The sequence below is a fragment of the Podarcis muralis genome, chromosome 7 (genome assembly GCF_964188315.1).
Source record: "Podarcis muralis chromosome 7, rPodMur119.hap1.1, whole genome shotgun sequence".
Taxonomy (NCBI): Eukaryota; Metazoa; Chordata; class Lepidosauria; order Squamata; family Lacertidae; genus Podarcis; species Podarcis muralis.
Window position 1 is genome coordinate 23,350,879 of NC_135661.1, and position 26,861 is coordinate 23,377,739.

The 26,861-nt window shown below is 44.4% G+C and overlaps 1 protein-coding gene across 5 annotated transcripts in view; it reads left to right on the plus strand.

Annotated features, from left to right (window-relative positions):
• Positions 1-2,353: 2,353 nt before the first annotated feature.
• The window catches only part of PIK3CD (phosphatidylinositol-4,5-bisphosphate 3-kinase catalytic subunit delta), a 49,439-nt gene continuing 24,931 nt past the window's right edge, over positions 2,354-26,861 (plus strand). The window contains exons 1-6 of one of the 5 annotated variants that reach the window (XM_077931385.1): positions 2,418-2,436; positions 11,511-11,575; positions 17,807-17,970; positions 23,195-23,423; positions 24,562-24,794; positions 25,565-25,744. In XM_077931385.1, the coding sequence (XP_077787511.1) occupies positions 17,830-17,970; positions 23,195-23,423; positions 24,562-24,794; positions 25,565-25,744 (783 nt within the window). In that variant the 5' untranslated portion in view covers positions 2,418-2,436; positions 11,511-11,575; positions 17,807-17,829. Of the gene's footprint in view, positions 2,437-10,849; positions 10,869-11,114; positions 11,576-17,806; positions 17,971-23,194; positions 23,424-24,561; positions 24,795-25,564; positions 25,745-26,861 lie in introns of those variants that run through there. The other 4 variants (XM_028740720.2, XM_077931387.1, XM_077931386.1 and 1 more) reach the window with 4 other exon arrangements.

The following is a 26,861-nucleotide window of genomic DNA, read 5'->3' on the forward strand; positions in this document are numbered from 1 at the left end:
TCAGGATTGAAGTGCCCCCCCCCCCCGCTCAACTGGTTATTTTGCATCCACTTAGCCAGGGTTCCTTATTTTGCCTCTTCGCTTCTTAACTTCAATTTCCTTCTTCGCTTAAAAGCGTGCCACTGCCTTGTGGCAGGCAGAGGTTCACCTGGTAAAGCGTCTGCTCCATAGGGATAGCCACACACCTGCTGTCCTCAGGCCACACTCGTCACTGACTTTTCTTTGCCAGGCAGGAATATGTCCAAGATTGTCTCTTGCTGGCCTGGATGGTGTGAAGGGGCAGATTCTTCTCTGGTCAGCTGTGCACCAGGTCGAGAAAATTGCCTGCGGTGGGGGTGGGGGGGGGTGGGTGGGCAGGGGTCCCAGCGAACTTTGGTGAGGAAGCTCAGGCAGGGGCCTAATTCCAAACCTTCCAACTTTTCTCCAATGAAAATAGGGATGTCCTACTCCATAATAATAAATTTATTATTATTACAGTGGTACCTCGGGCTACGTACGCTTCAGGTTACATATGCTTCAGGTTACAGACTCTGCTAACCCATAGTGCTTCAGGTTAAGAACTTTGCTTCAGGATGAGAACAGAAACGTGCTCTGGTGGTGTGGTGGCAGCGGGAGGCCCCATTAGCTAAAGTGGTGCTTCAGGTTAAGAACAGTTTGAGGTTAAGTACAGACCTCCGGGAATGAATTAAGTACTTAACCCGAGGTACCACTGTAATATTATTATTATTATTATTATTATTATTATTATTATTATTATTAATACCCCACCCATCCAACTGGGCTGCCCCAGCCGCTCTGAGTGGCTTCCAACACATATGAAAACATAATAAAACTATACAGGGCTGCATTCAGATGTCTTCTAAAGGTTATATCGTTCTTTATTTGCTTGGCTTCGGCGTCGCATAACTCCATACTGTCTAATATTTCTCTGATGAAAATAGGAACGTGGGTGGCGCTGTGGGTAAAAGCCTCAGCGCCTAGGGCTTGCCGATTGAAAGGTTGGCGGTTCGAATCCCCGCGGCGGGGTGCGCTCCCGTTGTTCGGTCCCAGCGCCTGCCAATCTAGCAGTTCGAAAGCACCCCCGGGTGCAAGTAGATAAATAGGGACCGCTTACTGGCGGGAAGGTAAACGGCGTTTCCGTGTGCTGCGCTGGCTGGCCAGATGCAGCTTTGTCATGCTGGCCATGTGACCCGGAAGTGTCTCTGGACAGCGCTGGCCCCCGGCCTCTTGAGTGAGATGGGCGCACAACCCTAGAGTCTGTCAAGACTGGCCCGTACGGGCAGGGGTACCTTTACCTTTTTAAGGACATTCCAGGGTCAAATCAGAAACTGGGATGGCTTCTATAATTACGGGACTGTCCCTGGAAAATAGGGATACTTGAAGGGACTGTAATTATGACCCCCTAGGCCTATGGCAAGTCTTCCTGTGGTTTTCTCACCCCTTCTCTCAGGACCCTTCCTTGCATACTTTTGAGTGGCTGGCAGGTGCCCTTTTGAACAATGGTAACACCTCTTGCTTTCCTGGGTGGATGTGCATAAAAACAAACAAACACAGCCCTCTAATAGTTGCAGGTCTGACCCCAACTGCACTGACCTAAAGATCACATCATTTGCACCAGCCACTTTTGAATGTGAGGGAATGTGGCTCTTGGATGGAAGAAAAAGGTTGCCCCCCCCCCCCGGCCCACTTTTAGGCTGTGCGCACACTGTAACTTTAGATGATATTTGGAGCACATTCTTTCCCTCAAAGAATTCTGGGAACTGTAGTTTAAGGGTAACGTGAAATTGGAACTCTTTCTCAGCCGGAACTTGCCGGAACTCTGTTCCGAAACCTCTCAGGTGGGTGCCATTGCCATTCTAAGAGAACAAGGAAAGTGCTCCTAGTGATCCCTGGCACCTCTTTTTCTAGAAAAATAACACTGGGTCAAACTACATTGCCCAAAATTCTTTGAGAGAGAGAAGGGTGTGCTTTAAAAATCGCCTTAGAAGAATCCCAGCATGCAGGATGTGAATAGCTCAACAACTGGCAGGTCAATACATTCTGTTGCCTGAGGCGGACCAGTAAATATCACCCACCCACAAACCCTGACAAGGGCATAGAAAACCCCACAAGAATCTCTCCCTGACTATAAAAGTGCAATAATAATGAACTAAATATTTTGCTGCCCTCTCACGACATCCCGAATCAGCTGCCTGAGGTGGCTGCCTCGCCCTGGCTAATGAGAGGGCCGGCTCTGTTGACTGTAGTCTACTCTATACTCACTTTGGATTAGCCTCTTTCCTTGGTCATCCCTTACAACCATTGGAAATATAACTGAAAAAAATGAGTTTGGTTAAAATTCCGGATCATTGGAAATCTCACTTAACTGTGCATTCCTGATTGTGTCTACTCAGAAGCAAGTGCTGTTGAATTCAGTGAGGCTTACTCCGGCCCTAGGTAAGTAGGGATATTGCTGCACCCTAAACTTGTAACTGAGAGCTGTATTCATTTGTAAAGCACTAACCTCACACCAGGCATTGATTATTATAAAAAATGAAGCAAACAAAAATCAAAAGGCAGTTTTAAAATAGTGGTTAAAATCAGTGCAATTTTACATCAATGTGTTGGTCTACTGTATCCAAATATAGACGAAAAGCTTATCCTTGATCCCAGGAACCATTCCACAAAATTTGATTAAAATTTTGGTAAAAAATGTTACCAAAATTTGGTAAACATCAATGCGTTTGAAGGGGGTAGTCCGCCATCTTTGTTCAAAATGGCGTCCAACTGTATCCAAACATAGACAAAAACCTGCTCCTTCATCTCAGCAACCATCGTGCAAAATTGGGCTGTGATAAGAGGTGACAAAATGCATAGGAAACAGACAAACCACTTTCCAAAATATATAGTAATGTAGTAGAAATATATTAGCAGAATCCTCTGCTTTTTAGTCAGCGATAGCAGCCACATCTAAACTACCTGAGCTGCAATATTGTGACTAGTCTGTCTGGACGTCTGGTTTTTGGTAAGGAAATTGTTTGAGGTTAATGTTTCTCGACCTGTTGGGAAATCCAGCATTTTTGTAAAGCTAATGTGGTTCCCCCCCCCCCCCTTGTAGATTTACATTGTTGATTTCCGGAGCAAACCTCTTGTTTGTTAGTTATTTGTTCTGCTGTGGATTATTTCAAAACTCTAGCTTTTCAGAATGCCACTGGTGTTGTAACTTTTTAAAACTGATTTTTAATTTCAAGTAACAAAACATACCGATACCTGATGGGACCTGTTGCAGCCACAAGAAGGCCCACTAGGGCAGGCTGCAGAATATTGAGGGGGCCCAGCACCCTCCTTGAAAATTGGGGGGGGGGGCTTTGGCCCCTTGGCACCCGCAAATGCTACTCCTGAGTAGGGCTAATTTTGGGTCTGGTCGTAATGATTGTCCAATCATTTGATTAATGAGCCTGATTTGGCTGCTGCGCAAAAGGAGGAGTGTTGAGTTATTGGGACTAAAGTGGAATCAAAAGATAAATGTTTCAATCAAATCTGATTTTAGAAAGAGGTTAACAATGTCTTCTTGTCCATTTTCCAATAAGAGAGTGAACACATGAAGTCTCGGCCCCCATTATCCTCCATTTTTAACCATGTGACCTGGTCTGAGCCTTGTAAAATCAAAAGGATATTGTATAAGTGAGCGGAGTCTTTATATCATTTTAGCATAGGTATTGCTATATCTCTGTTCTTGATCCTATAAAGGTAGCCGTGGTCTCTTGTTAATATATTTTTTTTGCCAACTATTAATATGAAAATTATGTATGTTTATTGATAAGACTCAGAATAAGTAAGAGGAAAGCACGGTAATAGCATCATTTTTGTTATAGAAACTCTGCCCCCAGCCATGACAATGTTAGCTTTAACCAATTTTTGAGCTTAGTTGTTAAATCTTTTGCAAGGGAGTAAATTTCAGTTGTTTTAGTTTAGATAGATTCTTAGGTATATTACAGAGTTTCAGGACAGTTGTTTTGTGCCAATGCAGTTGTAGGTCTGGCAGGGTATGTATACACACCAACTCAGATTAGGTGAATTTAACAGTTAACTCAGATATCGTGCCATATATAGCAAGCTGGTGCATAACAGCAGATAATGAAGTTTCAGGATCAGAAAGGAATAGCGCAGCATCGTCTGCAAAATATTGATAAGATGGGTTTTTCCAAATAATTCAAAACCTTTTATCATCATCTGCTTTCAGTGCCAAAGCTCCGTGGCCAGGTTCCATGGCCAGGGCAAAAAGCAGGGGATACCATGGGTAGCTCTGCTACGTGCCCCAGCCAATGGGAAATGTCAGAACCTGGACCTGTGACCCATAGTATAAATTATAAAGCATATCAACACAGGATGCACTAATACCAAAGTGTTGTTATAACTTTTAGGACTATAGAGCTAAGTCAGCCAACTCCTGTGTATTTATTCATTTACTTATTTATTTTTCAAACTCTTATAAGAAAGCATCACATTACAATGCACATTTTAATTGGGATGGGAAACCAAACTGGACTTACTTTTGCATAACAGCAGCCTATATTATGCTGCTGCTGCTGTTGCTGATTTGTTGGTTTTGGTGCTACCTTTTAACTATTTTATTGATTATTGCTATTTTGTTTTATGAGTTATTGTAAGTCACTCTGGAAGTTTTTAACTGGAGGGCAGTGTAGAAAGGTTTAAAATAAATCAATACAACTTAATTTTATTTATTTATGGTGATTGCATTCAATTTTTCTGATGCATATGAGGCCCTCAGAGTAGCTTATAGCCAGGGCTTTTCTTCTGCTGGAGCTCACCGGAGCTCAGCTCTGGCACCTCTCAGGTGGACACCTTTGCCATTCTAAGAGAACAAGGGAGAAGTTCATGGTGAGCTCTGGCACCTCTTTTTCTTGAAAAATAACACTGCTTATAGTGCATGCAAGTAATGCCATCGGCATCAGAATGGAAAATATTTCTATTTACATAAAAATGCAAGACTGTTGTCACACTGTAGTTTGCATGGCTGCCAACAGATGGCCACATCAACTCCAGTTGAAGCGAGCATGGCGGCCAGGAAAGCTATTTAGTGGGGATGGCGAGCAGAGTCAGGGGTAGACTTTGGTAATCTTTCATAATACGATGCCCTGTGTGAGGCCAAAATTTGGCTCCCCCAAACGGATCTTCTCAATTTTGTGCCCTCTTGGGGAACCACCTGCCCTAAATGCAGAGCTGGCAGAGTCTACCAGCCTCTACCAGTTCAAGAGCAATAATCCAGTACAGTAGTCAGTTGATTAATCAACACAATACCGGGATTAGTTGTTTAATCTACCAGTTAAAATTCGGATTGCATTTTTATCTGTTATCTAACAGCAGAATTCTGCACAACTTTATGCAGGAGTAAATCCCAATTTATTGAATGAGGATTGCTCCCAGGGATGCTCACTAACCCAGGAGTAAATCCCATGTGAGTAGATATTCCTAGGGTTGGGTTATGCTGCACAAAGGCTCTCCAAATTACACCTTGGTTGCAAAAAAACACCAACCCTGATAATTTCTGTGGCTTCACTGAAACATGCAAAAGACATTTAGGCTAAGCTGGGGGAAAGGGCAATGAATAAAATGAGTCATCTTCTAGAAGGAGGTTTGAGTGTCTCTGCAAAGATAAAATGTGTTAGATTGCAGGAAAAAAATAGCTGCACAGTTAAATGTTTCCTCTCCTCCACAACCCAGGTGGTTGTTGAAGACTGGGAACATTTTAATCAGGCTTGAAGTAAATTTAATTAAAACGCTGAAGATAAAAATTCAATTACAAGGAGAAGTGAATTGCCCAGTTTGTCCTTAAGCATATAAATATTTCCTCTGTGCTTTTACTGAAACAATCCTATGCATTTTACTTAGCAAAAAGACTACATAACATATCCCAACATGTTTAAAGCACATGACGCCCCCAAAGAATCTTGGAAACTGTAGTTTACTTCTCACAGAGCTATGATTCCCAGCACTGTTAACAAGCTACAGTTCTCAGGATTGTTAATTTTTAAAGCCATGTGTTTTAAATGGATGGTGTGTACACAGCCAATGTGTGCTCATGTCGCTGTGCAGCCTTGCAGTGCTCTGCTTTTAGCGCCACCTAATATTGCCCCATTCTACATCTTCTTAGCTGCTTTCTGCCCTGCCAACTGCAAAGGTGGATCTACACACAGGGGAAAAAACGCTATAAATAAGTCAGAAATTAGGTCGTTATAACAAAAAAAATTAACCCCTTTGGAAAAATGCATAGAAGAACGTAACTGCTTTCTAGCGTCATTGGTGTTGCATGTTTATAGCGCATTCAAATTGTCATTTCTTTCCTAATGTGGCTGAGTCTCAATAGTCACCAGCCACCACCACTGCCTTTATTACAGTGATGTGTTTTGGTGTAATGGGAAGCTGTTCCTAAGATTACAATCAAGGCAGGCACTGCTAACAAGACGTGGACGCAGATTTTATTTTAATCCCTGGTCTATTGGGGGCATTGCTAATTGTTTGCTATTTGTATGGATTTCCATGAATTTTTCATTAAACTCAGTAATTTTGGAGGGTTGTTAAATGCATTGCTAATTGTTTGCTATTTGCATGGATGGGCATGTTGTTTTCATTAGTTTAACGTGTTTGTTTTGCTTTTGCTTTTTTAATGGGATATAAGCTTGTTATATATGGTTCATGGGGCCGAGCATTTAAGAAAGGCGGACTCAGCCTAGTTCTGCACCCATGCATCCATGTGCACCTGACTGGGTCTTTTAATAAACTGTGGCACAAAGGCAGGAGTTGCAGGTGGTGCTGAAAACAGCTGTCCAGCTGTGGAAGATGGCAGTCTCCAAAGACTAACCAGCCTTCCTGTTTGTCTTGTGGTGGCAATTAAGCAGGCGGCCTTCAAAAACATTTTACTTTGTCCCATTCGTCTATTAGGTGTTGAAAAGGCAAGGAATGGATGATGCACAATGAGCTTTTTAAGTTGCCTAATTGGCCATAATTGTCACAGAGCTTTTTCTATTAAAAAAAAAAAAAAAAGCGGCAGCCTTTGGGATGTTGGGCAGATTCCTATAAGGTCAGGAAGTATATTATACTGACTTCCTTGGTCCATTTAGCTTGGTATCATCTCTGTCCCATCCTTCGCCAGCCTGGTGCCCTCAGTATGCTTTGGGCTATAGTTCTGCTGCCAGGATTTCCCCAACCCTACCGGGAGATGCCATTGGTAACTGAACCAGGGATCTTTTGCATATAAGCCAGAGGCTCTACCACTCAGCTGTGAAACTCTCTCTTAAAAGTAAAGCGAATATTCTAGTCCTCATGGTTTATTTTATGTACTGTAATTAATGAGAAGAGTCTCATGCTCGACCGACTAAAATGTTACTCAAATAAAATGTGGGGTGTGATAGCAGAAGGTGCCTCATTTGTGGCTGCCAAGTGAGGTTGCCAACTGAGTGCGGGGGGGGGAGGGAGCTGGGTCTGTTCTTATGCCTTTATGGACAGCGTGAGATGCAGAAATCACTGCATGTGTGTGTGTGTGTGTGTGTGTGTGTGTGTGGAGAGACAGCAGGGGCATCATAATCAAATTATTATTTGAGGTGCCAAAGCTACAACGGGCAGCTGAATAGTTAGCAACCACACATTTAACAATTAGTGCACAGCAACTTCCTGGTCAGACGTTAAAAAATAATTGAACCGAGACACTTCTTCAAATAAGCAGAAGTTGTCTTCCGGTAAAAAGTGACTTACAGAAATATCTCCACATATAGCAAGGCAGGGTTGAAGGATTAAACCACCACCACCACAACCACCACCTCAGAGAAGCTCTGTAGAGAGGTTTGTGATGGCTAATAATTATTCCCTTATTAAAGGCATTTTCTGCTTGCCTGCAGCTTCCAAAGATTGAAGAGAATATGGAGTAGTAAAGCAGATTGCAAGTGCAATCTTAAAAACATCTTGGGCCAATAAAACCATGAAAAGCGGATTGTAGGAAGGGCACAGAGAACCCTGAAGGAAAGCCTGTTGTCTTGAACATAATTACAAATTATTTTTTACAGTCCAATGTGTTCTTCATGGATACATATGTAGTGATTTGTTAGATTTTTGTACAGTGGTTTTCAAATGTCCTGGAAGTTGAACGTTTCTGTTTTTGAATGCTGAAATAAATGCTTCAGTTTTCGAACAAGCCTCAGAAGTTGAACATGCTACACGACTTCGAGATCTGGAGGTGTAGGTGTCGCCTATTGAGGTTTCGGTTTTTGAACATTTCAGAACAGATTACGTTCAAAACCAAGGTACCACTGTACATTGTTGATCGAATTAGAGCCAAAAGCTTATGTTGGTCTAATCAGTGGGTGCATCAGCTATAGCTGTAGATTAGCATGGCATCTGCCAATGTAGTGCGCACCAGGTGCATGGAACTTCCATCAGCCTCACCAAGTCCAAAACACCTGGAGAGGCAGCAAAAGTTGGACTGGTTGGCAAAGAGCTAATTGCACAGTTTCACTTGAAATAAAAATGGAGGTTATTTTCGTTCAGACATATGTAATGCCACCCCAACTGAAAGAGAAACCTGCTAGCAGAAATGGTATTTCCTCCTGACAAGGAATAGAATCTTTCATTTCTTAAACACTGCCTTACACCTCTTTTCAGTTCTGCATTTTTACAGCGAGGTCATTTACAGTGTGGGAATCTTCCATGTTGTGCCAAGGAGAGTGGGGAGGTATCAGTAGAATACCCTCCTAGTGTCCCTATTTTACAGAGACAGTCCTGGAACTACAAAAGCCATCCCAGCTTCTGATTTGATCCCAAATTCTTTGGGGGGAGCGTTGACAAAAAATGGGGGGTAGAGGAGGGGAGTGAGAAATGTCCCCATTTTCATCTGAGAAATGTTGGAGGGTGTGCAGCAGTGTGGGAGGGGCCCCAAGGGCCCCACAATGAATAGCCTATCGCTTTAAGAAACTGCTGAAAAACTGGGGGCAGGGGCTAAGATTTCCAGAAGTACCAGAAATAACGGGGGGGGGGCGGACGACGAGACCCTAAAGGTAGGAGGGGAGAGGTCCCTAAACAGGTCTGTTGGGACTGAACATGCTCCGTGGGCATGGAACGCTGAAAACTCTTTGTGTGGAGGGCAGGGGTCACCAATTTTTCTGGGTATATTTTGAATTTTGAGAGAGTTCTTGGAGTGCCAGTCAGAAAATGGCTGCCATTGGAGGAGGTGGTTAGTAAATGGCAGGTAATAATAATAATGAAATATACTCTGAGTCGAGAGTGGATTTCATGTTCTTTATTCAGCTCATAGTGGTGAGGAGGAATGAATGTCCCCTCAAAGTATCTGCTTTATATACATTATTTACACAATGGGCTTCACGTGATTGGCTAATTCTGGAATTCTCCTGTAGGCCAATCAGGTTGTGGATTCACTTCCATCTGGAGCCGGATTGGGTGGCTCCTGCAGACCAATCATACTGCTGCATTGTTCTAGGACCAATCAGACTGCTGCATTCTGAATCCTATTGTTCTAGGACCAATCAGACTGCTGCATTTTGGATCCTATTGTTCTAGGACCAACCAGACTGCTGCTTTTTGGATCCTATTCACTCAGTACATAACAAATAATAATAATAATAATGGTGACAGCAGCCACGAAATTAAAAGACGCCTGCTTCTTGGGAGAAGGGCAATGACAGGCCTAGACAGCATCTTGAGAAGTAGAGACGTCACCTTGCCAACAAAGGTCCGTATAGTTAAAGCCATGGTTTTCCCAGTAGTGATGTATGGAAGTGAGAGCTGGACCATAAAGAAGGCTGATCGCCGAAGAATTGATGCTTTTGAATTATGGTGCTGGAGGAGACTCTTGAGAGTCCCATGGACTGCAAGAAGATCAAACACATCCATTTTTAAGGAAATCAGCCCTGAGTGCTCACTGGAAGGACAGATCGTGAAGCTGAGGCTCCAGTACTTTGGCCACCTCATGAGAAGAGAAGACTCCCTGGAAAAGACACTGATGCTGGGAAAGATGGAGGGCACAAGGAGAAGGGGGCGACAGAGGACGAGATGGTTGGATAGTGTTTTCGAGGTTACCAGAATGAGTTTGACCAAACTGCGGGAGGTAGTGGAGGACAGAGGTGCCTGGCGTGCTCTGGTCCATGGGGTCATGAAGAGTCGGACACGACTAAACGACTAAACAACAACAACAACAATGCCACAACAGAGAAAATTATGCACATTTTGAGATTTCGACAAGGACTAGAACCGCCAGACACTTTCCAATATGATTTGGCATTCCTGTATGACTTATACAGTGAAACCACCATTATCAGGACAACCTTTGTCAGAAGCCTAGCAAATCTGGAACGAAATACTTGGTGATTTGTTAAAGGTGATCGTCTTCACTTCAGTTTTAACACGTCTGCAACCACTGATTCTACATGCCTGTTTTCATAGTTTGGCTTTTCACCTTTTATTTTCCGTCTGTTATAATTGTTCACTCTGTTTTACATATAATGAAATATTTTTTTTAAAAAATACACTAAAATAATAATAATAATGGCGGACATGGGAAGCATGGTATAACAAAAAATTAGAGATACCTGAGGGTATGTTCTGCTGCTCATGATTATGGATCTTTTTTGTTTTCCAGTGAAATCTGAGTCTGGGACACCTTGTGGGCCCCATGGTGGTAATAGGCACTGGACTGGCAACCCTACGTATAGGGGGATGGAATGGAGTATTCTGAAAAAGGGGGTATTGTCCAGCTGACACCATCATTGTAATATTTTGTTAAAGGCCCTACTAGATATATCTAAAACTGATGCTCAGTGTGCTGCATTGAACATGTTTAACAGCTAAAATTGTGCATAAAGGTGTGTGTGTTTTTTTAATTAAATATTGGCAGAGAAAAGTCAGATGTTTAAATCGACTTTTCAGAAATCCTGAATCACTCGGCACTCTGGATAAAACAGCAGCAATAAGCTGGAAGAATGTTTTTAAGTGAAAGACGTTTTTTAAGTGTAATACGTAATGGTTTTCCTAATGTTTTAACCGCTTTAGGACTTTGCTTCCGTTTTCAGACGTTGCATCTCTTTGCCGCCCTGCGCTCCTTGAGGAGGGAAGGCAGGGTGCAAATTCAAGAAGCAATGGCAATGCCGCAGGGCGTCCTGTGTGGGGCTGCCCTTGGAGGCTGTTCAGGCCGGGGTGGTTGCCTGGGCTTGAGGGCTGATGGGAGTTGTAGTCCAGAACCATCTGGAAGGTAGCCGGTTGAGGAAGGCTGACCCTGTTGCTTTTGTGCGTGTTGCCTGCGAGAAAAAGTTGTCGGCGAACGCTTCCTGTTGCCGCAGAGACTTTGTAAACGGTCCCTTGGAAAGCGCCAAGCCCAGCCTTCGGGAAGGAGGGGGGTGCCGAAGACTTCCTAGGCCGGCGTTCTCCAGATTCTCCCTGGCAAGGTTTATTTTATTTTATTTTTTTCAGTTCAGTTCAGTTCATTTTTATTTTTACAGTATTTTCAGTCGGCGCCGGTCAAGAGATCCGCTTGCTTTCCTGCTGGGGAAAGAATCATGGATGCTATCCTCAGGTCAGTAGTAGGGGTGGTGGGCGCATCATGAATAAAGATTTGACACTGTATGTCAGCCTCTGCCCTCCCAGGAATCCAGAGTCTTCTCCAGCAGCTGGTCCTACTCGGAGTAGACCCATTGAAGTTAATGGGCTCGGCTCGTTTAGGCTCATGAATTTCCATACTCTGAGATGGATCGTAGCAGGCGGCAACGCTTGGTTTATTCTGGGTTGTATCCAGCCCAGCCCTTACTCAGAGTAGACCCGTTGAGATTAATGGGCAAGGCTAGCCCAGGCGCAATACTTTTGAATGGGTGTACTCGTGAGTAAAACCTAGCAGGGATGCAACCCTCTGACTTTTATCCTGACTTTGAATTCCACCCCGTTCCAGTCCTCCCAATTTAGGAGCACATGATGCTTGTTTTTCTCTGTGATGCTCTTTCTTTTCCTTTTTTGAAGAGGTGGGGACTTTTCTGGACTGAATTTCAGCCCTTGGGAATTGTGTGTCCTGTTACCCAGAGGGGTAAATATAAAATGGAGGTGAATGGAAATCTAGGTTAGTTTCTAACGGTTGCTATGTGCACGTATAGGACCTTGAGCTCAATGTCTCTGAGCATGTTCAGAGTGCCCTTAGAACACTGTCTTCTACCAACTCAAACTGTTTATTCAGCCTGGTGTTCTGGTAGAGGATTTTCCCAGCAGATGCTGCTGGATTTATTTTATTTTATTTTAAATTACACACATATACAAAGAATTTACAATCTCATACTACAAAAAGAAAATGAAAGAAAAAACAATTAAGGAAAGAAGAAAATACAGAAAGAAGAAAGAAGAAAAGGCAGATTTACGTGCATAAAAAACCTTAATCTTCCTAATTAATACTTAAGTAAACACTTAACTAAAAAGGCTTCTGACAAACTGAGTCTTCCAATCATTCTCATTGTACTGTTTATACTGTTGTTTTTTTCACACAGTTTTATATTGCTGCCTGATTTATTTTAACTGGAGATGCCGGGGGACCTTCTGTTTCTGTGAGCCATTAAACATTTCAGATTTGGCCATGAGAGATGCAAGGGCTCTGTGTCAGAACGTTGTGACGTTATAGGTACCTTTGTTATCCATGAAAAACTTTCAATAAAAACAAATTAAAATAATGATAATAACATTTGCCCGCATCTCAGCATCCTGACCTTAGGTGGGTCACATCAACAGGCACACTTATTATCGGATTAAAAAGTGGGTCCCCGAAATCATGTTTGGCTAAACATTTAGCCTTGATCTGAAAAGCTGGAGGACTGTTGCAAAGTACCGGTATATGAAATGTTAAAATTGGGGCTTAGAGGTCTGAAATAAAGGATGTCAATTTTGCAGTTGGGGTGGTAGATATTGTTGCTTTAGTGGTATGGGGAGAGGGGAGGAGTGGTCTTACTGCCAGGGTGTGTATGTCTTTGTATGGAGCAGACTTGATATTTTTTTAAGGATGCTGAGCTCTCTGGAACTCAAGAGCTATGGGGTTGTTAATCTTCATTGTGGGGCCAACTGTTTGCTTCTTTCTCCTCATCCTTTTGAAGTATGACATGTTCTGAAAATAGTTTTACTTTGATTTTTACGGGGGGGGGGGGGGCGGGGAGCAGAAGTATTATATGCCATGCTCTTCAGTTTTAACCCGGCAAGAAATAAATAACACCACGGGTCGGGTCCGTACTAGTTTGTTTATCTCAGCCTTAAAGCTAATCCCTATTTTGGTGCAAGATCTGGTATTCTGCAAATCTTCTCATTTCTTTCTTTATTTTAAAGGGGCATGCATTTATAAGACTTTAGTCCTCATTGCTATAGAGAGAAGCTTGAGAAAGCTAATCCGCACTCCTGTGCAAGATTCGGTACTCTGAGAATTTCAGTACAGTGGTACCTTGGGGTACATATGCTACAGGTTACAGACTCTGCTAACCCAGAAATAGTACCTCAGGTTAAGAACTTTGCTTCGGGATGAGAACAGAAATCGCGCAGCGGTGGGAGGCCCCATTAGCTAAAGTGGGAGCTCAGGTTCAGAACAGTTTCAGGTTCAGAACAGACCTCCATAATGAATTAAGTTCTTAACCCGAGGTACCACTGTATGTATTTATTTATAAGAGAGCTTACATTTCTAAGGTTCAAGTCCTCATTGTTACAGGGGGTGGGGAAAGCTTGTGAAACATGGGCAGTGTTTGGCTGTTGGTAAATGTTTCATTTTCCTTTGAATTGTGTATCAGTATATACAAACATGCATTATATTGGTCTCCTCCTAGCTTTATTAAGTCATCCTCTTCCTGTTATGCTCTGAAAATACCCCTGGCAAATAAATGCTTCATCTTTGCAGATGTCTCCCCCACCCCCCACCCCCCAGTGCGGCATGTAGAGGTTTTTGTTTCATGTGTTGTTGTTGTTTTCTATCCTAAGTGCGAGTTTGCCTGGCATTGTAAGTGCTTGGCAAGTCAGATTTGTAATAACAAAGCACTTAGTGTAGGGCTACTGCGTTATCAAGGGGGATGATAATTTGCTCTCTTAGCTAGCAGAGTAATATTTCTGCCTCTGTAACCTGTAGATGGACAGGGCTGGCTGGTAAACTAGCTTTGCTCCTGGGGTCTGTTGTGTGTGTGGGGGGGGGAGGTAAGCTGGATTCACCCCCTCTGAAGGTCGAAGAGAAAAATGCAGGAATGTGGCATAAGATTCCAGAAATGGAATGGGAGGTCAGCAGCCATGGACTCATGATGTCACAGCTACGACGTCACCAGCACTGGCCTTTAGCTCCATGCGCTGCCAGAACAAAACATCTCTCCCTGCGGGGTGGGGGGGGGGGGACAGGACGAGGAAAGAATTTGCCTGCTGTGTCAAGAACTGTTTCTCAGCAACTGTTGTTGGCAATCTTGCCTGTGCTGGGAAACGGGAACTTAACTGAGAACAGGCACTGTCTGGACTGATTTTATTGATGGCTGTGGACTCTGCTTGGAAACGACCTGGTCTGTTTTTTTATTTAAAAAAATCTCAAGTGACCCCAAACAGCATTACATTCTGCTTGTTACTCAGTGTTCGGCACAAACGCTACTGTCAGGAGGGAACATCTGATTCCGCACCCGTCTGACCCCCCCCCCAATCATTTTGACGACTTGCTCCGAAGCAGAGCTATTTTGATTTTTCATTGTGCAGTATATTTTCAGTGGCATTGGCTGCCTTTGGATGTTTTGTCAGCATTGGAAAGATGAGCTGTAACATTTGTAAGATAAATAATATTCTGAGTTAGGAACATAGGAAGCTGCCTTACCATTGTTCCACCTACGTCTAGTGTTGTTCCACCTGAGTTCAGTGATGGACATATTTGGGGAGCATGTGAAAGGTAAAGGTAAAGGGACCCCTGACCATTAGGTCCAGTCGTGACCAACTCTGGGGTTGCGGCTCTCCTCTCATTTTATTGGCCGAGGGAGCCGGCGTTTGTCCGCAGACAGCTTCCGGGTCATGTGGCCAGCATGACTAAGCCGCTTCTGGTGAACCAGAGCAGCGCATGGAAATGCCGTTTACCTTCCCACCGGAGTGGTACCTATTTATCTACTTGCACTTTGACGTGCTTTCGAAATGCTAGGTTGGCAGGAGCAGGGACCGAGCAACAGGAGCTCACCCCGTCGTGGGGATTTGAACCACTGACCTTCTGATCAGCAAGCCCTAGGCTCTGTGGTTTGGACCACAGCACCACCTGTGTCCCTGGGAGCATGTGAGAAGCATGGGGAGCATGTGGGAAGTCCTAAATTCAGTCCTTATCAAAGGGGTGAGGAACCAGTGGTCCTCTAGCTGTTTTCAGTTTGCTCTAACCATCTCTAACCATTGGCTGGTGGGAGTTGGGAGCCCAACTACGCCTAGAGGGCCCCAGGTTCCCCATCCCGGAACTAGACTGCCACTTGCCTTTACTGCCCCTACCTGCCTCCATCACTTGCCTTCACTGCCCTGAGTTTAAATAATTGAATCAACCCCCTACAATGCAGGAATCTTTCACCCAATGTGGGGCTCGAACCCACGACCCCAAGTTTGAGTCTCATGCGCTACCGACTGAGCTATCTAGCCTCAACCCTGCCTTCCTCTAAATGTTGCTGGACTGCGATCCCACCATCTCTGACCCCTGGCCCTGCTGGTTGGAGATGATAGGAGCTGGAGTCCAGCAAAGCCTCCCCAGCCTGCCATCTCTGCTTAGAAGTGTAGTGCGGCGGTGAGAGAACGATAAGAGAACTTCCAAGTTCAAAATCTACCACTCGGCTGTCTCTCGGGTGGCTTCTCACCTACCTCACAAGGCTGTTGTGGAAATTATGAAATGCAGTGGATGGGTGGGGTAGAGGTGGAAGAGTGGGAGAGAACCAGGTACTTCATCTGGGAGCCTTGAGAAAACGGGATAGAAAATGTGAAAAACAAAAGCATCGTTTTGTTGACAGGTGACGGGGGGAAATCCTCTCTGTCTGAAACTCTGGAAATTTGCTGCCAGTCAGAGCAGGCAAATCCAGCGTAGATAGATCAGTGGTCATGCTTAGGTGGCAGCCACATTTAAAAACACATTTAATACACATTGAAAGCACATGGCACCCCTCAAAATAATCCTGGGAACTGCAGTTTGCTAAGGGTGCTGGGAATTGTAGTTCCATAGCAGTAAGCTACGGTTCCCAAGAACGGTTCCCCCAAAGAATCCTGGCCACCTACTTTTGTTAAAGGCTGTCAGAATTGTAGCTCGGGGGGGGGGGTAAAGTAGTTCCGAAAGAATCCTGGGAACCACAATTTACTAAAAGGGCTGGGAATTGCAGCTCTGTGTGGGAGTAAACGACAGTTCCCAGGATTCTTCTTTGTTGGGGGAGCATCATGTGCCTTAAATGTGTCATTTCAGGTGATGTGATATGAGCAGGAATTGCTTACTCTCACCCCACCTCTCACCCTGCAACTAATGTATTTCAAATACAGCTGGAGTCTCCTGGGGTGGCATCAAATGTGTGTTTGTCCCAGCCCCCAGCCACTCACCCCCACCGAGTCATCCCTGGCTCAGCTTATGCATCTGTAACTCAAAACAAGCAACAGTCATAAATGCTTCTGGCATGCCAAAGCTCATCTTGTAAACAGGTCTGGGGTTTGATGTGTGTGTCCCGGCTGCAGAGGGCAGGGAGGGTGTCAGTGAAGCCTCTTCTCTATTTCCTCTACTGAGCCCCCCCGCCCCGCCACTCAGCACCCCCCCCCCCCCGTGCTTATATTTCCTTCCCTTCCTAGGAAGTTGAATGTGTGGTTTGTGGTGGCTGCATCTTGGCCAAAAGGGCTCAACAGATAATACTTTAAAAAAAAAAAAAGCAAGAACCACAGCCTGCATTTCTGGGAATTTTTGCACCCAGCTTAGCAACAGATGAGGAAATGGCACATACGCTCTGAGGGGCTGGCATGCAAAAGTGGTGAAGACTGACAAATGGCACCCAAGGGTCCTGCAAGCTGCATTATTTGGGGTGGGGTGGGATGTTGCTTCACACACACACACATCCTGCTCTTTCCCAGAAGGTTCTGGCGCCTCCTAGTCCTTTATCAGGTGTATTGTGGTTAGAAAGCACCGTCAGGATTTACATGGAGGTACTGCACTGGGAAGAAACCTCACCTGTTGAATCTCTGCCTCTCGTGTAGCTCTCTTGGGAAAGGGTGCAAGTTGGCTAGTCTTTTTGAGACATGGTACCTTTATATTATTACCTTTCAGAATTAAGCATTGGAAACTTGCAGAGAGGCATAACTATTATTGCATCCATCCCATTCCAACTGAAAGGGAGACCTCCTTCCAATAATTATGGTGGGGTGGAGGTGGAAGTTTGAATTTGGGTGTGCTAGGCAACCAATGACTTCCCTTTACTACTTATGGGTCCAGAAAAAATAGGATATCTCCCGGCAACTGCCACAATCCTGGTGATATTTTTATTAGCATTAATTTCCGGCTAATGATCAGGTGGCGAATCCAGCCTCCCAAACTTCTTGGTATTATTTTGCTCTCTCTTTTTTTGGTTAAGTTTCTAGTCCTTAGGATTGCGTTCCTTCTCATAAGGACAGCAAACTTGCTTTTCAGGAAAGACGATCCAGGTGTTAAATTCTTTGTTTATAAACCCCTAGCTAGTTTCAGCCTGTTTGGGGGCAAAACTGAAAACCATCGCATATCTATCTGTCTTGAGACCTTACAGATACATAAATTTAACTTGTCCTCTCTGCTTCTCCTTGGTGGCAGGCTGTAGCTGAGACCGGAGCAGGATGCCCCCTGGGATTGCTTGCCCCGTAGAATTTTGGTCCAAAGAAGCGAACCAGAGCATTCAAGTCGACTTCCTCTTACCCACTGGCATTTACTTGACCCTCTCCATTTCCTGCAATGCAAGTCTTAACACCATCAAACAGGTACTCAGCTCTTACTCTTTTTATCTTTCTCCATCACGACGGAGTTGCCAAACTCATTCCACATGTTTTCTGTAAGCAAGAGATTGTGCAAGGTCCCAAGGTTCTCTCAGTCATCCCAAGCCAGGGCTGGAAAAATTCCATGAAGCTAAAATGTTGTTAGTGAAAAGAACTAACAACATATTCACCCAAGGGCCAAATGTGGCCCTCCAAGCTTCTCCGTTTGGCCCCCTGGACTCTCTCCCAAGACACACCTCTCAACAGCCCTGCCCTGCCCCCTCCTCACCTAGTCAGATGGGCAGGGTACTACTGCTGCTGCTGCTGCTGCTACTACTACTACTATTGTAATTATTATTATTATTATTATTATTATTATTATTATTATTATTATTATGCCCAGCTAGGATAGGTCATTGAACTCTGAGCATGCCTCTTGCTTGCTTTCCTGGATGGACAGAGACAGATCTCTCTCTCTGTGTAGTCTACTATACAGAGATGAAATTTGCATTCATTGCCCCACCTACTTTCCCCTCTGGTCCCTCCCACCATTGGAATGCGGCCCCTGGAAAGCTGCCCAGAAGGGAATGCAGTGCTCTTATTTGAGAATGGTTCCCTGTCCACCTTCTGGCCCTTGCAGAGAACTGTATGCACCTTTCAGACCCTCCCAGCAGCCGGCATCAAAGGCAGAAATCCTTGTATTTCCCTAGCCTTGGAGCTCAGCAGCCGGCCGTTTTGTTACAGGAGCTGAAGTGCAACTTGGGCAAAGCAGAAAGTCACTCTCTGTTTATCAAATAAAGGAAGTGGCAGTTGACCTGTTCGAGGTGAGGTTGCACTTCCCCTTCTTAAAAGATCCAAGATTGCATCTTGGCAGGTGCGTCTTAGACCTCATCTATTCCAGGAAATGCCCACATTTAGTTTTACTTACCTACCTGTTTCTCTGTTGATAAAAAAATAAATAAAATCCAAGCAGTTTATTTGATTCCCTCACCCCCAGGACTTTTATGTCAAAAACTTGCTGTGATACCTCAGTTAGTGCATTTGAATTAGTTTACAGGACAGGGCAAAAATTTCAGGAGTATGATCCTGATTTCGGGTACCAGTGGCCTGGCTAGCTATGGCGAGGCACCAGAAAGATTCATGGGGTGGGATTCATTGAGCGTTGTTATCATGAAATGTGTCATGTTGCCATGGTGAAAAATTACCACAAAACTGCAACTTACTCGGGGGACAAATTAAAGCAACTTGGTGGCGATTTGGCTTAACTTTACCATATTCCAAGGACACATTCCAGGCAGGCAAGATGCTCAGAGTGCAATAAAGAAGGACCAGAGAAGGTGTGGCCTCAGGAGAGGTGGTGTGGTTTGGAGAGAGTTCTGAGGGCCAGTTAAGAGAGGCTTTGAGGGCTGGCTCCCCACCCCCTGGCCTGAAGTTCCCCCGACATTATTGGTTAAGCTAACAAAATTAAAACCACAGCAAAGGTCCACTGTCACATGACGCAAAGCTCTGGAAGTCATAAGGCTTCCTATGTTTATACATCTGTTGTTTTCAGAACCGCCTGCAAACAAAACAACATAGGCAGTTCTTTCCCAGAATCTGGGCATTGTCCGAAGGTATGTTTCATGAACAATGTTCTGTGTAGGAGAAAAAACACTTGGCATTGTTTGAATGGAGAGGAATTCTTTCTTTCCTCGTGCCACCGGTTTTATGCAATTTTGTTGTTTAGTCGTGTCCGACTCTTCGTGACCGTATGGACCAGAGCACTCCAGGCACTCCTGTCTTCCACTGCCTCCCGCAGCTTGGTCAAACTCATGTTCGTAGCTTCGAGAACACTGTCAAACCATCTCGTCCTCTGTCGTCCCCTTCTCCTTGTGCCCTCAATCTTTCCCAACATCAGGGTCTTTTCCTGGGAGTCTTCTCTTCTCATGAGGTGGCCAAAGTATTGGAGCCTCAGCTTCAGGATCTGTTCTTCCAGTGAGCACTCAGGGCTGATTTCCTTCAGAATGGATAGGTTTGATCTTCTTGCAGTCCATGGGACTCTCAAGAGTCTCCTCCAGCACCATAATTCAAAAGTATCAATTCTTCAGTGATCAGCCTTCTTTATGGTCCAGCTCTCACTTCCATACATCACTACTGGGAAAACTATAGCTTTAAACTATACCAACCTTTGTCGGCAAGGTGATGTCTTTGCTTTTTAAGATGCTGTCTAGGTTTGTCATCGCTTTTCTCCCAAGAAGCAGGTGTCTTTTAATTTTGTGACTGCTGTCACCATCTGCAGTGATCATGGAGCCCAAAAAAGTAAAATCTCTCACTGCCTCCGTTTCTTCCCCTTCTATTTGCCAGGAGGTGATGGGACCAGTGGCCATGATCTTAGTTTTTTTGATACTGAGCTTCAGACCATATTTTGCGCTCTCCTCTTTCACCCTCATTAAAAGGTTCTTTAATTCCTCCTCACTTTCTGCCATCAAGGTTGTGTCATCTGCATATCTGACCCAACCACACACAATCAAAGCAGATTACAGGAATGATATAAGGCACGCCAGAGAAATGGAAAGCAATGCATTTATTTTGCAGCGGTGAAAATGCTAGGATGTTTTAAGAACCGCCGTGTGCGTGCATGTAGAGTAATGGGATGGAGTAGTCTGGATGAGTATGTAGTACGTAAAAGGCCCCAGGTTGAATTCGCCAGCATCTCTAAGTGGGGCCGGGAAGGTCCTCATGCCTTAAATCCTGGAGAACTGCTGCCAGCCAGTGTGGGCAATATTGAGCTCAAGGGACCAGTTGTCTAACTCAGTATAAGACAGCTTTCTATGTCTTAAGGGAAAGGTTTCAGCTCAGTGTCAGTGCATTTGCTTAGCACATAGAAGGTTCAATCCCTGGCATCTGGGAGTGTCTCCTACCTGAAACCCCAGAGAGCAGCCAGTGTAGATGGTAGTGAGCTAGACGGATAAATGGTCCTCCTTGGTATAATGTACAATATGTGTCATTATGTTCCTTATGTAACAAACACTACCAGGAATAAGACCCACAGAAATACAAATTATATAAAAAATCAATATATTTATAATGTATATAATGTATAGTGATAAATAGATAGATAGATAGATGAATGAGCTGGTAGAGCATGAGACTCTTAATCACAGGGTTGTGGGTTTGAATCCCATGCTGGGCAAAAGATTCTTACATTGCAGGGGGTTGGACTAGATGACCCTTGGGGATCCCTTCCAACCTTACAATCCTATGATTCTGTGATCTGTAATGTACTTCAAAATATGAACAACGTAAAAAGTAGTCGTTCTGCAGTATAATTCTTCATTGCCTTATTTTTATGGGGTTTTTTTGAAGCACGTTTCAAGTACCGTATTTTTCGCCCTATAGGGCGCACCTGCCCATAGGGCGCACTTATTTTTTTTGGGGGGGGGAATAAAGAAAAAAAATTATTTCCCCCCCCCCGAGCCCCAAAGAGCAAAGAAGCCATGACGGGGAGCGGGATGGGTCCCGGTAGCTATCCTGGCTTCGTTTTTAGCCTCGGGGCTGGGGGTCCGGGAGCGAAGGCGAGGTTGCACAACCTCGCCATCGCTCCCGGAGCTTGCGGGGCTGGGGGCGGGGGAAGCCCTAGCTTCCCCCGACCCCAGCCCCCAGAACGGGTCCGGGCTGCGCTCCCCGGGTTTGGGGCTGCAGGCTGCAAGGCTTGCGGATAGCTTCCTGAAGCCTGGAGAGCGAGAGGGGTCGGTGCGCACCGACCCTTCTCGCTCTCCAGGCTTCAGCGAAAACCTGCATTCGTCCCATAGGATGCACACACATTTCCCCTTCATTTTTGGAGGGGGAAAAGTGCGTCCTATAGGGCGAAAAAATACGGTATATTTATAGTAGGCATCTGTGGGTCTTAACTGTTGGCTCAATATAAGGCAACTTCGTATATCATAAGGGAAAGTCTCAGTGGTAGAACACTTGCTTTAAACACAGAGGATTCCTAGTTCATCATTTAAGTGTTTCCCATCCCTTTCCCCAGAATTCACCCTGTGAACAAACTTGAACTCGGCTAGCTGCCTTGATTGGACTCCCGTCTTAGGGAAGGCACCTGTTCAGATGCTGATGGGGCAAAACAAGGGCCTCATCTGCACTATGCATTTGAAGCAGCATCATAGCACTCAAAACAGCCATGGCTTCCTCCACAAAGAATCTTGGGAACTGTAGTTTGTTAATGGTGCTGAGATTTGTTAGGAGGTCCCATTCCCCTCATAGAACTACAGTTCCCAGAGTTCCCTGGGAAAGGGGTATTGGTTGTTAAGCCGCCAACTCTCAGCACCCTTAACAAACTACAGCTCCCAGTATTCTTTGGGGAAGCCTTGAGTGTTTAAAGTGGTGTCATAGTGCTTTAAATGTATAGTGCAGATGGGAGCAAGGGAGAGGGGAGGGAATAAGGTGTATACAGTGCTTTTTTTTCTTAAAAGCTTTTTAGGGGTACCATTTTAGGGTATTTTCCTACTCATATTGAAATACTGCCCTTCAATGAGGCTAAACTTAGATTCACAAAATCTAAGATTCACAGGGGTATGCGTACCCCTGTGTCCCCCCAGAAAAAAGCACCGTAATGTCAGAAGAATATTAACTTCAGTGGACTTTGAATACCAAGGATCTGAGTACAAATTGCCAACTGCTTTACCATACAAACTGTATGGCTCAGATCCAAAGGTCTTTGCAATCCAAAAATGAAGAGCAAACAATGAAACACAGCATCTGATTTATACAGAGACGCACAAATATGCTACAAACGTGACTAAGTTTTTAAAAAAATAAAAATAAAAATTGGATGACAGCTCTAATTAGGTTAGATTGTGGTCATGATAGAAAGAAGTGAGGCTGGAAGTGATTTGATCTATTTTAACGGCTGAGAACAGATTTCTTTTCACCCAGAGACTTGTTGTTTAATTGTTCAGTCACATTAGTATTTTAAAAGCATTTCCTTCCTTAGAGGTGCAAAAAAATGATCTATTTTTTGTGATTAGCATTAATATTAAAAACTTTTTTAAAAAAGTTTGTAAAGCAGGAATAGAGTATCTGTTGCCCTCCAAATGTTGTTGGATTCCAACAACATGTGCTGACTGTGGCTGGTGGGGAGTTGCAACCCAAAACAACCCTTGAGGGCAGCAGGTTGGTGTGGGCTCTAGAGGTCCAGATATTCTGATCCCAGAATAAAACATCATCTCCTCCTCTCCCTGTGTTTCAGATGGTCTGGCACCATGCTCAGTTTGAGCCCCTCTTCCACATGCTCAGTGGCCCAGAGTCCTACGTCTTCACCTGTGTCAACCAGACAGCCGAGCAGCAGGAGTTGGAGGACGAGCAGCGGAGGCTCTGTGATGTCCAGCCATTCCTGCCGGTCCTGCGGCTTGTGGCCCGTGAAGGCGACCGAGCTAAGAAGCTGATCAACTCTCAGATCAGCCTCCTCATCGGCAAAGGTGAGGCCCAACCTTGAGGGGTGGTAACTGGGGTTGAATTAACCCAGCCTTGCTCTGCCTGCCGCCTTCCAGGTGGTTTGGACTATAACTCCCATCAGCCCCTGGTGCCAGGGCCTTCCAATCCCATCAGCCCCTGGTGCCAGGGCCTTCCAATCCCATCAGCCCCTGGTGCCAGGGCCTTCCAATCCCATCAGCCCCTGGTGTTTTGGACTCCCATCAGCTGGATAGTAGTAATAATTATATTATTGTTGTTGTTATACTTATATCCCACCTTTCCTCTAAGGAACTCCAGTACAGTGATACCTCGGGTTAAGAACTTAATTTGTTCTGGAGGTCCGTTCTTAACCTGAAACTGTACTTAACCTGAGGTACCACTTTAGCTAATGGGGCCTCCCGCTGCTGCCGCACAATTTCTGTTCTCATCCTGAAGCAAAGTTCTTAACCCGAGGTACTATTTCTGGGTTAGCGGAGTCTGTAACCTGAAGCGTCTGTAACCCAAGGTATCACTGTATAGTTTAATCTTCACAACAACCCTGTGAGGGAGTTCAGGCCAAGAGGTGACCACCCCAGTGAGCTGTATGGCTGAGTGTTAGGAGACACTGATGTGAGAACACTTTCAAAAGTTGCTCAATCCCATCCGTTGTTTTGGTTGCCCCTTTCTGAACCTTTTTTCCAATTCTATGATTTGTCTGAAAACAGAGGGGTTAGGGCAGTGGAAGCAGAATCCCTGTAAAGCTTAAAAACAACATATCAACTCATTCTGCATGCCTGCTTTGTAGTTTGTTTTCCTCTTTTATTTTTCATCTGTTGTTATAATTGGTCTCTGTTTTATATACATTATGAAATGAAATAAAAAATATTTACAAGAACAACAACTTAGAACTCTAAGAATTCCAATTCCAAAATCATTTCAGTTTATGACTCTTCTATGGGTGCTGTCCATCCATTTTTAAGCAACCCCCCACAAAATGCTTTCATAAGGACTGGAAACTTGAGAAATATTTAATAGATGCCATTCTTATATTAGAGTGATGGCGTTGCCTGGTTCTACATCACAGATGGCACCCTCCACACTCAAAAAACTATTATTATTGTTTTTATTAAAAAATATATATATCTTGGGATTTACTATTGTCAGGCCTGCACGAGTTTGACGCCTTGTCCGACCCGGAAGTGAATGACTTCCGCACCAAAATGCACCAGTTCTGTGAGGAGAGAGTGACCAGGCGGCAGCAGCTGAGCTGGAAAGCCTGGATGGAGTACAGCTTCCCGGTGCAACTGGAACCCTCGTCCAGCAGTCTCGGAAGAAAGAGCCCCCTCCAAGTCCCCAACAAGAACATCTTTGTCAACGTCAAATTCGAGTCTGGAGGGGTAAATCCGCAAGCCTTTTCAATCTTAGCAACTTTTTTTTACTTAAAAAATAAATAAAATACTCGTATGCATGCAGCTTTTGCAGTTTGCTCGAGGACAGATCTCTGCCCTCAAAGAGCTTACAATATAAGATTTGGCATAAGAGGAAACAGAGAGGGGGGAAGCAGGGCATAAACAGTGAGGAAAATGTGCTTCCTATGTCATAAGTGGTCAGGCACCTGCTTTTGCATGCAGATGGTCCCAGGTTCAATCCCCAGCATCTCCAGGTTGGGCTGGACTCCCTGTATGGAATCTATAGATTAGCATAGACAGCACTGACCTAGATGGAGTCTGTCTTGCATAATGGCATAAGGCAGTTTTATTATTATCATATTTATTTGTTAGTAACTTTACAAAGAAAAAAAAACCTCTCAGAATGACTTAGCATGATAAAATAACAATTAAAATCAGAAAATATAAAACAGTGTATAAAATAGGGGTAGATAGTGCTGTCTAAACTGACAAATCATAAGATTATTGGTTTCATTTTGTACTTATTTTTATTATGTATTTAGTGTTTTTTATATTGTAATGTTATGTTGTGAACCGCCTTGAGATCTATGGATGAAGGGCAGTATACAAATTTAATTAATATTACTACTAATATGTCACTGGCATTTTACTGAGAACCATGAGGACTAGAGTCTTATTTTTTTTTGCAGGGGAATAGGCCATAACTCCCTGGGAGAGCAGCTTCCTGTGTTTTGCTCATTATATTTCCTTCCCTGCAGGAAAGTTTCACCTTCCAGATCTCTCCCAAGGAATTCCCCGTGACACTGATGAGCTATGCTGTCAAGAAGCAAGCCACAATTTTTCGGCACCAAAGAATGAATAGCCCGGAGGAATACGCCCTGCAGGTTAACGGGAAATGTGAATATCTGTACGGGAACTACCCTCTGTACCAGTTCCAGGTGTGTGCTCCCCTCGCCTACCTTTCGTCTCACTGACTAGCTGGGAAAGGACAGAGAAGACAAAGGATATTAGTTCCCTGAGCAGAATAGGCTTTTCGCTTTCTGGGAGGACCCTGTTTTGAAAGCCACTGGGCCAGACCAGTGGTCTATTTAGCTCTGTACTGTGTACAGAGACTCTGCATACTTTCCTAGCCCTATCTGGCGATGCCAGGGGTCGAACCGAGAACATCTTGCACACAAGGCAGATGCTGTATCACTGAGCTACAACCCCTCCCTTAAGACCTAGGGACATAGGAAGCTGCCTTTTACTGACTCAGACCATTAGTCCATTGAGCTCAGTGCAGTTTACACGGACTGGCAGCAGCTCTCTAGGATTTAATACAGGAATCTTTCCCAGCCTCACTTGGCCTGCCTTTAAAAATATACATGTCCAGTTTATTTTATTTTTGTAGCAAGGCAAGCCTCTGATTTATTCCTGTATTCTATCTATTTTTTAAATTTATTTTGACATGTACATGCTGCTTTGCCCTTGGCACAGCTTAAAAATTGCATGCCAAAGGAGAACCATTTAGTTCACTGGGGGACACTGGGAAGGAGTGCAAGCTCTTTCTGTTCTATGGATACCAATGCACACGCACCCATCATTCTGTCATTTCAGGAGGAGGGCAGTGGATTGGAATTCAGTGTTTTTCTCATATGGGCTAGAAATGTGGTGGTTGTTATATACAGTGGTACCTCGAGTTAAGTACTTAATTCGTTCCGGAGGTCTGTACTTAACCTGAAACTGTTCTTAACCTGAAACACCACTTTAGCTAATGGGGCCTCCCGCTGCCACCGTGCCGCCGGAGCACGATTTCTGTTCTCAACCTGAAGCAAAGTTCTTAACCTGAAGCACTATTTCTGGCTTAGTGGAGTGTGTAACCTGAAGCGTATGTAACCTGAAGCGTATGTAACCCGAGGTACCACTCTGTGTGTGTGTGTGTGTGTGTGTGTGTGTGTGTGTGTAGAGAGAGAAAGAGAGAGAGATCCTCAGGATTCTGTAATTACTATATCTTTTCTTCTTTTCTCCGAGAACATACCGGTAATCTGGACCTCCCACCCTGACTTGGCTGCCATT